General features: G+C 40.4%; 1 protein-coding gene across 1 annotated transcript in view; it reads left to right on the forward strand.

Moving 5' to 3' along the window:
• Positions 1 to 18,107, forward strand: part of FADS2 (fatty acid desaturase 2) — a 51,100-nt gene that overhangs the window by 6,110 nt on the left and 26,883 nt on the right. The window contains exons 2-4 of the mRNA XM_033928648.1: positions 1,875 to 1,985; positions 11,448 to 11,645; positions 16,469 to 16,570. Coding sequence (XP_033784539.1) covers positions 1,875 to 1,985; positions 11,448 to 11,645; positions 16,469 to 16,570 — 411 coding nt within the window. The remainder of the gene's footprint in view (positions 1 to 1,874; positions 1,986 to 11,447; positions 11,646 to 16,468; positions 16,571 to 18,107) is intronic.

Below are 18,107 nucleotides of genomic sequence, written 5' to 3' on the forward strand. Positions count from 1 at the left end.
CTGGGTATCGTCAATTTTTCTCTGTAAACGCTTGGAATCAGCAATTTCTCTATGCGAGCTGATGTCATTTGGGGGGGGAGGAGCCAGCAAGCTAAAAGCCGTGAATAATCAAAACCGTGATTACTGAAACCGCAAATAAGGAGGGAGAATTGTAATTGTAATTTATTTCTTATATACCGCTAAACTCCGTTAGGATTCTAAGCGGTTTACAGAAAATAGACAATAGGGTGCATTAAAATTATAAGTAATATATTTCATCAAACAACCGCGGAGGACTGGAACGTGGATTTCTCCAAGTCCATCTTAATCACGGCCTCTGGACGTTTGTTTTATAAAATTATCCAAACCTTTCTAAGCTAACTGCTTTCACCATGTTTCCTGGTAATTAATTCCAGATTTAAATTACATATTGAGTGAAGAAATATTTTCTCCAGTTTGTTTTAAATCTACTACTATGGGCTAGATCAGACATGGGCAACTCTGGAGAACCATTGTAGCAGTTACAAAGTACATTAGAGTTGCAGGATAGATTTGCCCTGTTCTGTTCAGAGACCTGTAGTTCTAGATCGGTGTTTCACAACTCAGTCCTGAAGTACCCCCTTGCCAGTCAGGTTTTCAGAATATCCACAATGAATATGCATAAACTTGATTTGCATATGCTGCCTCCATTATATACAAATTTCTTTCATGCATATTCATTGTGGGTACCCAGAAAACCTGACTGGCAAGGAGTACTCTAGGACAGTGATTCCCAACCCTGTCCTGGAGGAACACCAGGCCAATCGGGTTTTTAGGCTAGCCCTAATGAATATGCATGAGAGAGATTTGCATATGATGGAAGTGATAGGCATGCAAATTTGCTTCATGCATATTCAATAGGGCTAGCCTGAAAACTCAATTGGCCTGGTGTTCCTCCAGGACAGGGTTGGGAACCACTGCTCTAGGACTAGGGTTACCAGATATAATGACGGACAAACCCGCCTTATTCTGCCTCCAACCCGCCCTATTCCACCTCCAGCCCTGGCCCTAAAAAGCCTCATCTTTCTTTCCCTGATCTCCAGGCCGCATATCTGGAGGGCCTCCAGCATGTGCGGATGCGTGTGTTGTCATCCGCACATTCTTGTTGAAGGCCTTCCAGACGTGGGCACAGCTTGGGGCTTTCCAAAACTTGGACAAACTGCCGGGTTTTGGAAAGTCCATCCAGGATCCTGGACAATCTTCTAAAAAAAAGACGTGTCCGGGTTTTCCTGAATGTCTGGTAACCCTATCCAGGACCGAGTTGGGAACATTGTTCTAGATTCCCATTTGCTTCTTCTAAGAAAGCCACACCTATAAATACATGTCATGGAAAAGCTGGAACTGGTTGGCACTTCTAAAACATATCTTTATAGCAGGGGTAGGGAACTCCGGTCCTTGAGAGCCGTATTCCAGTCGGGTTTTCAGGATTTCCCTAATGACTATGCATGAGATCTATTTGCATGCACTGCTTTCAATGCATATTCATTGCAGAAATCCTGAAAACCCGACTGGAATATGGCTCTCGAGGACTGGAGTTCCCTACCCCTGCTTTATAGTATAAACCCTGTCGGGTTTTCAGGATTTCCCCATTGAATATGCATTGAAAGCAGTGCATGCAAATAGAGCTCATGCATATTCATTGGGGAAATCCTGAAAACCCGACTGGAATACGGCTCTCGAGGGCCGGAGTTCCCTACCTCTGATCTATAGGGTTGGAGATGGAGGTGAAAGCAGTTAGGAATTGAAAGCTCTCTCAAAGAAGTGGTCTTTGAACTTTTAACCGCTATACTCTGGAGACTGAAAGATATGTATGTGAAAATAGCTTCTGCACAATCTGATCTCTTGTTTCTCTTCAGGATCCATTCCGGGCTTTCCATCCAGATCGTCAGTTTGTGCAAAAGTTTCTCAAGCCTCTACTGATTGGAGAACTTGCACCGGAGGAGCCTAGCCAAGATCGAGACAAAAATGTAAGTGCGGCCAATGCCCCAGCAGGATGCACACAGTTCAGCACCACTTTATAGCTCTTTATCCATCTGTTTCATCTCAGCCATCCCATCCGTCTCCCTATCTGACACAGAGGGGCATTTTTGATATGATGTCTAAATTCAAATTGATATGATACTACACTTTCGATCTAGTTTACAGCTCAGCACTAATACTCATGAAAGATTAACAGAACCAACTGGGAGAGGTACTATCATTCTCACAGATACCGGGTTCCGAAATAAGGCCGAAAAACCCCACAACTAACACGTCAACAATGCTTCTTCTGTGAAAATTATCAAGAGGAGGAAAAAGCTTCAGATCCCCCCCTCCACCGAAACCAAGAAACTCAGGTTGAAAATAGGTGGAGATTTACAGGGTATGATGAAATCACTGGCATAAAAAACCTCCTCGATAATGTTTCAATAAAGAAAAGCCTTGTGCAATGCAAGTGGGATAAATTCTGCTTTATGTCGGGACCAAACCTGTCTGAAAATGATTTGAAAAGCAAATTCTTATAAGGTGAACAAAGAGACACACCGCACATCGACGGTGGCCAACGTTTTGCTGATCATAAGCTGCCTCAGGATGTGAAGTGACAGTCAATCTCTCAAGTCAACTCCTCAATCAAACATGGTGGGGAATGTTCCTTAAATGGACTTTATTTGAAAATATCAAAGTTCCAAAGGTACACTAAAATCATCCACATAAAAGTATGCTTCTCAACATTCATTCCTACCAGAACACAGATAACCACTATGGAAATACGGAACCACAAACTAAAAGTACTAATATATATATAAATGAAACCTTAAGATTTAAGACTCTGCATGCAGTACAACCCCAGAGAAATAGAAACAAATGCATTTCTTCCTTAAAAGTGCAAAATATAGACAACAGATGTCATTTCTCAAAACTGACACAATTCAATCACTAAATTGAAAATAAAATCATTTCCCCTACCTTTGTTGCCTGGTGATTTTGGTTTTCAAACCATCTTTCCCAGTCTCTGGCTGCACTTCCTTCTGTGTGCTCTTAACTGTGTATCCAGGGCCACCTTATCCATTTGCTGTTATTCTCTCCTTCACTTTCTGCCATACATCCATCTTTAGTATTAACTTTTAACATTCAACTTTCTTCTATTTTTATGCTTTCTTCTCAAAATCTACTTTTCCATGCCTTTCCTTCCCATTTATCCATGTGTACCATCTCCTCCCTCTTTCTTCTCCCCTCCTCCCATCTATCCATAAGAAGCATTTCTTATCTCTTCCCTGCTGCACCCATTGCTGTGCACCATCTCCTCCCTCTGTCTCCTCTTCCCCTCCATCCCTATGCACCATCTCATCCCTCTCCCATGGTCAGACATCTGTCTTCTCCCTTCCCACCTCATATGGTCTGGCATCTTTCTCCTCTCCTTCTCATAGCCTGGAATCTCTCTCCTCTCCCATTGTCTGACATCTCTCTCTCCTTCCCTCCCTCTTCCTGAGGTCTAACATCTCCTCTCTACTGTCTGGCATCTTTCTCTCTCCCACCCCTTCCCTTCCATTCTGTGTTCTGGAATCTCTCTCTCTCTCTCCTCTTCCCATTCCAGTGGTCTGATATCTCTCCCTTCTTTGAGTCATCTCTCCTCTCTCCCAGTATAACATTTCTCCCTTCCTCCTCCCAACCACTATCATGTCCAACAATTCTCCCTCTCCCCATATATATCATCTCTCTTTCCCTCTCCAGCCACACACCTATGTCCAACAATTCTCCATTCCTTTTCCCTCCCTCACTGGCAGCATTTATTTCTTTCCCTTCCCACTACCCCACCTGTGCAGCATCTCTCTTTTCCTTCTTTCCTAACCACCCCCCACAGCCCATGCATTTGTCCTTCCCAACCCTCTCCCAGTACATGCAAGATCTGTCTTTCCCAACACCTGTCCTCCCTTCCTTCCTTCCCAACTCTTACTCCCAGCCCCAGCCTGTGGTATGTATAATGTTATTTCCTTCCTTCCCCCCCTAGCGGGACCCTGCCTCACACCCTCTTTCTTCAGCTTTCAACTCTTGACTCCCAACTCTCCCACACATCTACCTCCTCCCCAGTGTTTTTGTTTTGTTTTGTTTTTTTAATCTTCGGCAGCGTCAACAAAATCGTCTTACCATCGATCTGCCCTGGAAGTCTTCTTTCAGCAGCAGTTCACCTATGCAGAAACAGGAAATCGCTGCTGAAAGATGACTTTTGGGGCAGGCCAATGGCAAGACGCTGATCTTGTTGACGCTGCCGGAAGATTTTTTTTTAACAAAACAAACAAACACCAGGGAGGAGGTAGGTGAGTGAGAGTTTGGGAGTCGGGAGCCAAGAGTTGAAAGCCAAAGAAAGAGGTTGTACGGCAGGGTCCCGCTAGGAGGGAAGGAAGGAAATACCATATATGCTCGAATATAAGTTGATCCGAATATAAGTCGAGACCCCCCATAATTTTCTTCTCTAGTAGAATTGATAAACTGCTTATGATTGTTATTATGCAAAGTTATGCCATTATTTTCTAGCCATGATTTATAAGGTTGATTTGTAAGGGTTTTTTTTATTATGTTTCTGTTTTAAAACTATGCATGTAAATTTTGTAAACTTTTTAGTTGTAAACGGTATAGAAAATTTTTTAAATAAATAAATAAAACAAACAACCCTGCTCTGCACGCAGCCCCCTCCCCTGTCAGGCTCTGCACCCAGCCCCCTTCCCTCCCTCCCCTGTCAGGCACTGCACCCCCCCCCCAGGCTCTACACCCTGTCCCCCCTCCCTGCCCTGTCTGTGTACCTCCTCTGCTGATCCCTGGTGGTCCAGAGGTGCAGCGAGCAGGAGCGAGCTTTCCGCGCTCCTGCCCCGCTGCTAACCCGGTGGTCGGTGGCTGCTGGAGTTCTCTTTTCTTCAGCCGCTGCTCGGTGCCGCTCTGTGGCTGAAGAGAACTCCAGCAGTCACCGACGACTGGGTTAGCAGCAGGGCAGGAATGCGGAAAGCTCGCTCCTGCCCGCTGCTGCCCCTCTGGACCACAGCCTATGTAGGCAGGCATGTACTGTTTCATTCCCATCCAATTAATCCAACATTTAAAACAAAAGAAATAAATCAAGAGCATGTCACATGAAATGTAAGCAAAAATACTAAAAAAGGATACAGAAAACACATACCTGAGATGTGATAAGTAAAATAATCAATGTGAAACAGGTACATAGGGCTAAAGAATGAATCGTGAACAATTAGTTTTAATTATTAATCCAACACATAAAAGTCATGGTGCGGGGCTATAACCACATAGCGGAAAGAGTTTTCCCACATAAATTAATCCGTTATCAGCAGAGATCTCTCCATCTCCAGGCCTGCTAGATTAATTGATTCCTGCATTTTATACGTCTGCTACGAGATATTGCTAAGCAACTAGATGCAAAAGCCATTACAACTGTACACACTGAAATGATAGCCATGAAATCTTTATTTCAGAATAAGAATATTGTTACTTCTACAAGAAGCGTCATTCCTAATTCTGAACTTATTTATGACCTGATTTACAGTATATGTTTTTGGGGGGGTGGGCATGAGTTAGTGACCACTGGTGGAGTGTGGAGGGTCATTCTTACATCTGCTCAGTTAGGGCACCTTTCTTGCACTCACTCGTTATTAAAACAGGTCTAGCCCCAAACATCTAACTTGTGCCCTGGACGTATTCTTAAATGTTTGATTATGGCAGAAAAACATCCAGTAAGGAAAAGGAAAGAAGGTACCAAGTCCATCCTAGTCTTGTCCAACCCTCTAAGACAGTGTTCTTCAACCACCGGTCCATGGACCAGTGCCGGTCCAGAGAAATTTCCTGCCAGTCAACAGGGCCAGCACATGCATCAGGCCCAACACAGTGTTCTTCAGCCGCCGGTCCACGGTGTGATCGACGCGACGTTATCTTCGAGCCAGCTCCCTCTTCCTAACTGATTCAGTGCACAAAGCCATGGGCAGTGGCTCCTACGGGCATCCTGCGCCTGAACCGGAAGCCTTCTCTCCAGATGAGGCACGGGACGTGCAAGGTGCAATTAGTACTATTATGGGGGCGGGGTCTGGGGTGGAGATTGGGTAGAGATGGGCCACGACTTAGCCCAATGTTCTTCAACCGCCGGTCCAAGGACCGATGCCGGTCCACAGAATAATTCTTTTATTTTTGCTGGTCCATAGGTGTAAAAAGGTTGAAAAACACTGCTCTAAGACATCCCGTTGAGATTTTGATGAACTACATTCTCTCTCCGTATTCGCGGTGATAGTGGATTAACAGACCCAAAAATACAGAGAAACCACAAATACTGTAATATCTAAATTCCCTACCTGCGCTGTACATTATATAGACTGTTAGCCCGCCAGGACAGATAGCCTTCTACTGCTCCACTGCCAGTAGCCGCTGCAGTTCTGCAAAATCTTGGGCACCGTCTGCTTTTGCAGCGGAAGTGAAATTCAAGCTTGACCCGAAGTCCGACATTTCAACTAGGCACAACCTTCAACGGCAGAATCTTCCCTCGTGTTCCGAGCCTCGTTCTAAACCATGGATCCGCCCCATTTCCTCTGGACGTTCAGTCAACACGTGTTTAGAATGGTGTCAACCGTGGACTGTACCATCCATAGGATCTAGCGATGGGAGAGGGGGGGGGGAAGTTCGGACTCTTTATCTGCAGACATAGGCGTTCGGGCAAGGAATGCTTTATGTTTCTGTAAGGTATTTGTATTCTTCATTGCTAGTTCAACAAAACTTCATGAGGCTGGTAAAAGCAAGCTTTATTTTCAACACCTTTTTCCCCTCCTTTCTCCGGGTAAGGCCTTCAGTGACATATTTTCTGGTAGCGAGCAGTATGTTTCCGGGTTTTCTAAAACTGCAAATATTCAAAACCGCGAACGTTGAAACCATGAATATGGAGAGAGAAGTGTAATATATACATACATACATACATACATCTAGAATATAGGTTTTGAAAATAGCAAATTGGACGGATTTGACGAGAAAATCATCTATATATCCCTTTATTCCACCTTTTGAACATTTATCCTTTTTGAAAATAAGCCCCGTAATGTACTTCAGTTCTTGTGTACAAAATCTCAGACTCCTGGGAAACAGCTTAAAATGCCGAGGTAATACTAAGCAAAATGAGATTATTTTCTTTAATCATGGGACTTATATGGCCACAAATCATTGAGAGGGGAAGGAGGGAGAGGGTATGTGAATGATTTGAACAAGTTTGTGGTGTTCAGGTACTGGGGAGGGGGAGAAATGCCCGCATATAGTTTATGGTTTAATTTATCCAAGTTTATTTAAAATTTGATATACAATATCTCAACACTAGTACAGATTAAAGCAGGGAGGAAAACAGAGCTGAAAGAAAAGAGAAAAGAAAGCGGTTTACAAAGTTTTATTAAACATAAAAGTGCTATAGAAAACCAAAAATAAAACCCCATAATATAGGAACTTCAATAATCAGATAAGAAAGAATTTAGCAAAAATGGCTGCCTCAACGCCCTGAGGTTGTATGATCAACTCCCAGCACTGCTCCTCTTAACTCTGGCTAAGTCACTTAATTTCTCCATTGTCCCAGGTACAAAATACAGTATTTATGTAAACCACTTTGAATATGTAACCACAAATAGGCAGAATACAAGTCCCGTCTCCCCCCACCCCCCTTAAGCATTGTTTAACTAGTCAGCACCATTCTGGAGGAAAGTGTGGTGCAGTGGTTAGAGCTAAAGCCTCAACACCCTGAGGTTGTGGATTCAAACCTCGCACTGCTCCCTGTGACCCTGGGCAAGTCACTTAATCCTTCACTGCCCCAGGTACATTAGATAGATTGTGAGCCCACTGGGACAGATGGGAAAACTGCTTGAGTACCTGTATGTAAACCACTTTGAATGTGGTTGTGTAATAAATCATAAACTGTTGGAAACTGGATATGGAGCTTGAAGAATCTTCAGTCTGATGAAGTATGACAACTCTTATGCTCTATCTTTGAGGCCATTGATGTCTTTCTCCATTCCTGAAATTTTTAATTGTTAAACTCCGCAGTCATGACCAACTCCAAAGCACGTTGATGCCATTTGTACCTGGGTAAGTGGACCATCTGTGCTAGTATATTTGGAGAGCCAACAGCCAAGGAGAGGGGGTCCAACTCTATCTGCAGTGAGAAAACCGACTAGGAACAAACAAAACAGAACTGCAGACGTGTACAACAACGTAGGCAAAATTTATTGTGACAAACAAAAAAATATATATAAAACCTTTTTACCAAACAGGGGACCCAACACGGTCCGTGTTTCGAACAACCTTCATCAGGGGTCCTATTTAAGTACAAAATGTAACACAAAATGCAAATATTACAATCATATGAAGAACAATATTAAAAAAAACAATAAAAATATATTAAAACGGTAATGGTGGAAACAAACGACAAGATGATCTTGTGTGATCTTAAAAGAAATTATTATTGTGATCTGATAATATCAAGACAGATGTGTATGTTTTATATATGTTAAAATGGTGACAAATATGCATGCAATATTGATGAACTGCATGCACCAGAGAGACCAAGTAAATGTAGGATGTATAGAAACCTAAGTGTTCTGTGAAAAAAAAGGAGGAAAATAGTGGTTAAGTAATTGGATCAGATATTGGCGTGATGGGGACTGGGAAAGCAGGAAAAATTGAAAATATAAACAAAGAAAAAGCATACAAGATACATACCATGGTAGAAAGGTAAAAAACCAAATGTCACAAAAAATTGCAATGGACAAAGTTCAGTAGAAAAAACTATCAAGGAACATAAAAAAGAAGAAAAATTAATATGTGGACCCAAGATATATGCAAATGGAATGAATTTTTAAACAAATTGAAATGAATTTTTACATAATTTTGATTAAAATAGATTGAGAATAGATAAATAATATATGTATATAAAGCATGTATCATGATCATATAAAACAATCACATATAAAGGACATTTACATATCGTAAATAGATGTTTTGCCCGATATAATTTATAAGCTTAAGCTATAATTGTAATCATAGAATTTAAAAATTAACAATAGAATGTATCTAAAAACATTTGTCATAAACTATATTCAATCAACACATATGAAAAAATATATAATAAATAAGAAAAATATTTTGTATTATCTAATATATTGTGTAATGATAAAGACAAAAAACACAAAATTAATGTCATAGAAAGACTTACCATAAGAAATAAATAAGTAAATGAATAAACAGACAGATCACCTTATACTTAAAAACACCAAATATAATCAAAAGTAAAAAATTAAAAAATTGACCATGGTATGGCTCGAAGAGACTAGTAATGTAAGATAATAAAACATGCAGCCAAAAAAAATTGTCCGGTCTCAACTTGAGAATGAAAATAGTGATGCAACATATGTTTAATTTTATTTTTATCTTCATCAGCGACCCATAAATATCAAGTTTGTAAAGTGATTATACTTTTACTTTAAGCCTGTAAGGTTCACTAGTGAAATCTTTCATAAGCTACTCATGGGTACACATGGTCAGCACTAATGCCGATCCTCTCTCCTCTTATAAAAGGTAGCGTCACTATTTTCATTCTCAAGTTGAGACCGGACAATTTTTTTTGGCTGCATGTTTTATTATCTTACATTACTAGTCTCTTCGAGCCATACCATGGTCAATTTTTTAATTTTTTACTTTTGATTATATTTGGTGTTTTTAAGTATAAGGTGATCTGTCTGTTTATTCATTTACTTATTTATTTCTTATGGTAAGTCTTTCTATGACATTAATTTTGTGTTTTTTGTCTTTATCATTACACAATATATTAGATAATACAAAATATTTTTCTTATTTATTATATATTTTTTCATATGTGTTGATTGAATATAGTTTATGACAAATGTTTTTAGATACATTCTATTGTTAATTTTTAAATTCTATGATTACAATTATAGCTTAAGCTTATAAATTATATCGGGCAAAACATCTATTTACGATATGTAAATGTCCTTTATATGTGATTGTTTTATATGATCATGATACATGCTTTATATACATATATTATTTATCTATTCTCAATCTATTTTAATCAAAATTATGTAAAAATTCATTTCAATTTGTTTAAAAATTCATTCCATTTGCATATATCTTGGGTCCACATATTAATTTTTCTTCTTTTTTATGTTCCTTGATAGTTTTTTCTACTGAACTTTGTCCATTGCAATTTTTTGTGACATTTGGTTTTTTACCTTTCTACCATGGTATGTATCTTGTATGCTTTTTCTTTGTTTATATTTTCAATTTTTCCTGCTTTCCCAGTCCCCATCACGCCAATATCTGATCCAATTACTTAACCACTATTTTCCTCCTTTTTTTTCACAGAACACTTAGGTTTCTATACATCCTACATTTACTTGGTCTCTCTGGTGCATGCAGTTCATCAATATTGCATGCATATTTGTCACCATTTTAACATATATAAAACATACACATCTGTCTTGATATTATCAGATCACAATAATAATTTCTTTTAAGATCACACAAGATCATCTTGTCGTTTGTTTCCACCATTACCGTTTTAATATATTTTTATTGTTTTTTTTAATATTGTTCTTCATATGATTGTAATATTTGCATTTTGTGTTACATTTTGTACTTAAATAGGACCCCTGATGAAGGTTGTTCGAAACACGGACCGTGTTGGGTCCCCTGTTTGGTAAAAAGGTTTTATATATATTTTTTTGTTTGTCACAATAAATTTTGCCTACGTTGTTGTACACGTCTGCAGTTCTGTTTTGTTTGTTCCTAGTATATATTTGGAAACAGGAGGACCTATTGTTTGCATTTTACTGCATCTATGCTGAACCCTCCCCCCTCCCCCCACCCAAGGAGACTGCCTAGTGTGCCTAATGGTTAAGTTGGTCCTGAGCCTAAATATAACATAGGGTTCCAAGGTAGGTAATGGGATTTACTGGGAAAACTTATGATCATTGTAATTTCTTAAGGAAGATTTGTTCTTCACAGTGCAAATGATACTTCTGTTGACATATGTGCTCTAAATCCAGGAATCTGTTGTACCACCCTACTGAATAAGTTCCCCCTCCCCATGCATCAATTGAGGGTTGAATTTCCTTCCTCTTCACCCTCCGTTTCAACTTCCTGAATATTCCGTTCACTGATTACTGTGAATCTCAGAATTTCTTCCCAGCTACAGTTACAAGATTTCACACTACCCAAGAGATTTCACAGCAGGCAGAGAGGTGAAAGAGAGACCATGCTAGTCCTGGGTGCCAAGAAAGGGCTGATGCAATAATTATTTAACTTACAAAAGACAAAACCAGGTGACTAAAGGCCTCTGGTGTTGTTTCTTGGCCCTGGTGGGGACATGTATGCTTATAACGTTCCAAAATACTTGTGCTTTTGCCCTGTAGGCGCAGCAGATCGAAGATTTCCGAGCTCTTCGGAAGACGGCGGAGGACATGGGTTTGTTCAACGCAGACCCTGTGTTTTTCTCTCTCTACCTGGGCCACATCCTGCTATTGGAGGTGCTAGCTTGGTTCGTTCTTTGGTATTTTGGCACTGGCTGGATCCCTACCTTGATAACCATAATTATCCTTACAACTTCCCAGGTAAGCATCACCTTCTCCCCTTCACAAGTTATCTCCTCTGTTCAGGTACGAGTTCTCACAAAATGCCCCTGAGAGGTTGGCGACTCAAGAAAGAACCTCACTTGTCCAGGTGACTTCACCTGCACATTCAGAGTAACTAACTACCTGTGTCTCAATTGTGGCAAATCATATCACTTTCAGCCTGAGCTGATTCCTTATCATAGCTCCATTGTTCTTCAAATCCCTTAGAAGAAGCAATCAAAGGACGCAATCCAGTCGGGTTTTCAGGATTTCCCAATGAATATGCATGAGATCTATTTGCATGCACTGCTTTCATTGTATGCTAATAGATCTCATGCATATTCATTAGGGAAATCCTGAAAACCCGACTGGATTGCGGCCCTCGAGGAGGGACTTTGACACCCCTGATCTAAGGGCCCTTTTTATTAGGGTTACCAGATTTTCCTGAAGGAAAATCTGGACCCATGGCCACGCCCACAGGCCCGCCCTGTTCCGACTGCATCACGTCCCATTTCACCCCTCCCCCCCCAGCTGGCATCCACGCATGCATGGACGTGACATCAACGCGTCACGTCTGCACATAATCGGATGCCCCCTCCCGACCCGATTTGAAGCTTTTCAAAACCCGGATAAATTGCCGGGTTTTGAAAAGCTGTCTGGACCCCCGGACATGTCCTTGAAAAGGGGAACATGTCCGGGAAAATCCAGTCGTCTGGTAACCCTACTTTTTATCAAACCACGACAAAAGTTGCACCAACAGAAGTGTAATCATCAACCCCAATTTCTCTCTGTTCCTCTTTCCCATTGTTTAAAGTTCTTGCAGAAGTATCCCTGCATATCATGCTTCTAGACTATGAAAGAGAACCACAGAAACAAACAAAAAAAAACAACCCAGGTCTAATATATAGACCTTATAAATGTCCATGGGTACCTCCTTCAAAAAACCAGCATTTCCCAGGACCGATTCAGCTACCATATTAAAGATCACACTTTTGTAAATTTTGGCAGCCTTTCCAAATTTATTCTGAGTAGCCCAGTAAAAGAGAGAAGAACTCTGCCTTGTGCCTGCGCAGAAGAGCTAAACTGTAAGCACAGGTCCAGGACAGCTTCTGATCACAGGTCATGAGCAGTTTATTAAAGTGGTTTTTGTTTGTTTGTTTTAACACCTAATATGGATACAGCTGTTATGTATCTGTTATGTGATTTTTGTTATGTGATTTTTTTTTATAATTTATATTCCGCATATCCTACAATTCTATGTGGATTACAAATTATTCAGGTATTCAAGCATTATTCCCTAACTGTCCCAGTGGGCTATAATGTACTTGGGGCAATGGGGATTAAGTGACTTATGGACACAAAGGAGTAGAAGAGTCCAAATAAAGACTGGTGAGCTCCAGACGTTTCTCAGACAACCTTCCTTTATTTCTTAATATCACAACACCGACCCATGTTTTGGCCTCACGGCCTGCCTCAGGGGTCTAGAATCATAGACACATATATTAAGAATCAAGATAAAATTGATGAAAACAAATCAAGAATTAATTAAAAAGAAACTACCAAACGAATATTTCATAATGCCAACAAAGAGGAAAAAGAAGACAAACAATTGATTAAAAACATAAAAGGTAACTCATATCAACATGCATCCTATTGAAATGTCATCAAAACACATAAAAAGATGGAAAGAATAAAAACCATCATATGTATTAGAAAATTTCATAGCAAAATATCATATTGAAACATAAAACCAACAATAAAATAGCTACCTAAGCAAATGTAATAAGGATTTCATAGCAATACATCATATCAAAACATAAAACCATAGTAAAATGGCATCTAAGGAAACCTTAATCAAACATTTATACAAAGCATATATAAAAAGATATACAGTAGATTATAATATAAGGGTAAATGGTGATCTCTCCTCTAAAGAATGTATTGAAATATCTATATAAGAATATATATTAAGTTTAAAAAAGTATATTAAAATATATGGTAAGTAAAAATTCTTGCCCTGATAATTACATTGGCCAAAATAAAATTCATACAAACAAAATATTGCACATCTCCAATAGCTAACAAGCTCAACATACCTCAAAGTTTTGTGTAAAAGGGAACAGATTAACATCAACCTCACACAAGTAGATAAAACGGAATACAGTACTAAACAGGTAAAACATGAAAAAGCTGAATTAAGACATATCCTTAATATTACGTTTGCTTAGGTACCTATTTTATTGTTGGTTTTATGTTTCAATATGATATTTTGCTATGAAATTTTCTAATACATATGATGGTTTTTATTCTTTCCATCTTTTTATGTGTTTTGATGACATTTCAATAGGATGCATGTTGATATGAGTTACCTTTTATGTTTTTAATCAATTGTTTGTCTTCTTTTTCCTCTTTGTTGGCATTATGAAATATTCGTTTGGTAGTTTCTTTTTAATTAATTCTTGATTTGTTTTCATCAATTTTATCATGATTCTTAATATATGTGTCTATGATTCTAGACCCCTGAGGCAGGCCGTGAGTCCGAAACATGTGCATGTCGGCTCGGTGTTGTGATATTAAGAAATAATGGAAGGTTGTTTGAGAAACATCTGGAGCTCACCAGTCTTTATTTGGACTCTTCCACTCCTTTGTGTCCACATATTGTGATTGTGGATCTGATTCTCCTGTGTTACTCTCTCCGATTAAGTGACTTGCCCAGGGTCACAAGGAGCAGTACAGGATTCGAACCCACAGCCTCAGGGTGCTGAGGCTGTAGCTCTAACCACTGCGTTCTGACTATAAGTGCAGGACACAAACAATGTAGAAACAGCTTTTGGCAGCTCCAGACCTGCCAGAAAACTTGACCCAGTAAGAAGTGAGCATTCCCTTCCGTGCATTACAAGGAGAGCTCATTTTAATACTAATGAGCTCTTTGAAATGCACATGCATAGGGTTTTCAGTGGCTGCTACTGCGATTGGAAAAGCGCCTGAGAACCCCTATATGCATGAGGCTGAACTTGGATCTGTGCTGACCTGATGAACAGATACAATGTTAGAAGCCTCTATAACAAAATTGTGCACAAAAATTCACTTACAAATATGTTAGACTTAAACTAGCCACCAAAGTAATAAGTTTGAATAGAAAGCTCTAAAGAAACTACACACAAGTTCCTCAGTTTGCCACACAGTTTTAACGTATGGTAGCTGTCCTCATAGGAACCAATTAGTGTGTAATTTTTTCTTTTTTTCTTTGTTTTCTTTTATATATTATTCAATAGATTGTAAAGTGCTTATGCTCAATTTTTTATATAGTATAATTGCGATAGTAGCAAAAGTAGCAATTACTTAGCTTTTTTTTATAAAAGAAACTGGGTCTGGCTCAATCCCCACCGACGCGTTTCATTATTTCATCAGGGTCGGGGAAGGAGAACGCTGTAAAGAACAAAGCAAAACACAAACATTGTATAAGTTTAAGTTTGAAGGACCCAGCAATATAAGTAATTTGAGTTTAAAAAGTTGCTACGAGGCTTACCAGAGCAGTTCAATGTCTTAGCAAAATGCTAAATCCATGATTAATGAGCCGGAAGTGGAAAAAACCCCGGCGTGAAAAAAGCTAATAAGTCAAGAACCCCTGATCATGTGACCCAAAACTAGCCAATGAACACCTTAAAGACCGACCTTTAACTCAAAGCCCGAAAACTCTAGAAGCATATTTGTTGAATTATTCAATAGGCATGACTCTATACATATGTGACGATACGTTTCATGACATGCATTGCCAGCACATGGGTCTCACAATAACTGCTAACAACTTTCACTAGGCGAAGGGGTAAAACACGGACCTGACGGATCTAAAACCACACGTCCTTAAAAATCTGAGGTCCGTGCCACTTGTAGTTAGTTTCTGGCTCTGACAGACCTCGATGACAATTTAGCGCTGACGGATCCGTCTCAGCATAGGGAGGGAAAAGTATTAGGATCCGTCAGCGCTAAAATGTCATCGAGGTCTGTCAGAGCCAGAGACTAGTGCTGGAGTGGCTCTAAAATTAATCCTGTAAACCGGTTTCCTGTAGCCACAGTACATTTAAAAATCTGAGGTCCACGGTTCTGACAGACCTCAATGACATTTGTTTTGATATGATGTATTCCCCTCCCTATGCTGAGACGAATCCGTCAGCGCTAAATTGTCATCAAGGTCTGTCAGAGCCAGAAACTACAAGGGTTCATAGAAAATTGCGCGTGGACAAAGAGGCGCGGACAACTTAGCGCAAGACAAGTGAGCGCTAGTCAAATGAGCGCAAAGACAACTGAGCGCGAAGACAACTGAGCGCGAAGACAACTGAGCGAGAGTCATGTGAGCGCCAGCAAGTGAGCGCAAGACTACTGAGCGTGAGACAACTGAGCGCCGGCAGGTGAGCACAAGACAATTGAGCGTGAGACAAATTGTCTTGCGCTGAGTTACGGTTGCGCTGAATTGTCTTGCGCGGAGTTATCCTTGTACTCGGTTGTCTCGTGCGCTATTGTCTTTGCGCTGAGTTGTCTTCACGTTTTTGTCTGCGCGCTATTGTCTTGCGCGCATTTGACCTGTCACCAACTATAAGTGGCACGGACCTCAGATTTTTAAAGACGTGGGGTTTTAGATCCGCGAGATCCGTCAGGTCCGCGTTTTACCCCTTCCCTTTCACTAGTCATTCCATTCTCACACATACCCAGATTTGTTCATGTGCACTAAGGGATAAGCCTACATTCTGGGACCAATCACCAAGCCACAAACAATGTTAGTGTTGCTTTCTTCACCTCCTCATGGTAATACTTTTTCCTCACAGGCACAGGCAGGCTGGCTACAGCATGATTTTGGGCACCTCTCTGTATTTAAGAAGTCGTCATGGAACCATGTGTTCCATAAATTTGTGATCGGCCACCTGAAGGTAAGGCTCGTGGCATGAGATGGCAAAATGTGGCATCTGTTAGAGGGTAGCTACGATAAAATAAGTGAGTGGAACAGAATGGATAGAAGTGAATCATCTGTTTACACTTTTTTTCAAGAGGGCATGCTCTGAAGGTACTAAGTAGTAAATTTAAAAACAAACCGTAGAAAATATTTCTTCACTCAACGTGCAATTAAACTCTGGAATTCATTGCCAGTGAGCTTAACAGGGTTTTAAAAATATTTGGACCATTTCCAAAAAGAAAATAAACCATTATTAAGATGAACTTGTGAAAATCCACTGCATATTTCTAGGATAAGTAGCATAGAAACATGACAGCAGATAAAAACTAAATGGCCCATCCAGTCTGCCCATCCACTATCTCCTCCTCTTCCTAAGGAATGCCATGGGCTTGCCCCACGCTTTCCTGAATTAAGACAGTCTTTGTCTACTTCACCTCTAACGAGTGACTATTCCACACATCTACCACCATCCTTAAATTGGTTCTAGGCCTATTACCTCTTAAATTCATCCCATGCCCTCTCTCTGAAGTTTCCTATCAATTGAAAGAGACTGGCCTCATGCATATTTATGCTACGTAGATATTTAATGCAGGCTTGTTTGTTTTCTTCTATTTGTACGAACTTTGTGAGCCGCATAGATCTTTGTGATTTGCAGAATATAAATGTTTTAAAAGATTCAAAGCAGTGCTGGAGGGAGAGAATTTTCTGCTGCTCTAACTGTTCCCAACCTGCTGTGTTGGTGCCTGGTCCCGCCTTTTGCCATCTGGCCGTGTCTCCCGATTTCCATCTGCCACTTGAATGGGAGACTGCTGACCCCGCCCTCTCGGAGACGCACTGTGGGGCGCGGGATTTATAAGATTCAAAGTGGGGCTGGAGGCATCTCACGCCGGAAGGGCGAGTGCTGAAATTGTTGCGCCGACAAAGGAATGTGACTAAGGAGCACTTCTGCTGCTTGGGGCACTCGTTTGGGCTCCGGGGCGGCTCATGGGAGACTGTCGTAAATCTGAACTGCAAGTGTAGTTTATTTTTGTTAAAAACGGAGGACAGTAATGGGAGTTTTGAAGTGATAATGGTAGATCTGGCTCCCCTGAGGACCTGTAAGAGGATCACTCCTGGACTGATGAATATCCAAATTTCCTCTAGACAGGACGTCCAATTTAATACTTGCACTTGTGGATATAGTAACGCTCGAGCTATTAGAAATAAGATATTTAATTTATGATTTGTTGGGTGTGCAAGATTATGATATTTTATGCATAACGGAATCGAGGTGCTTAGTCCGATGAGGCACAACTATGTTAATGCTGTCCTTAAGGATTTGGCTGGTTTAGTGCGTGTAGAGTGAGAAAGTGGGGGAGGGGGGGTGTGATTGCTTTCTACTACTTTTAATTATTTCTAAAGCACTACCAGATGTACGCAGTACTGTACAGAGTCACAAAGAGTAAGAAAACAGTCCCTGCTCCAAAGAGCTTACAATCTAAACAGGCAAGACAGAGAAACAGGATGTCATGGAT

Source organism: Geotrypetes seraphini, chromosome 19 (genome assembly GCF_902459505.1).
Source record: "Geotrypetes seraphini chromosome 19, aGeoSer1.1, whole genome shotgun sequence".
Lineage (NCBI taxonomy): Eukaryota > Metazoa > Chordata > Amphibia > Gymnophiona > Dermophiidae > Geotrypetes > Geotrypetes seraphini.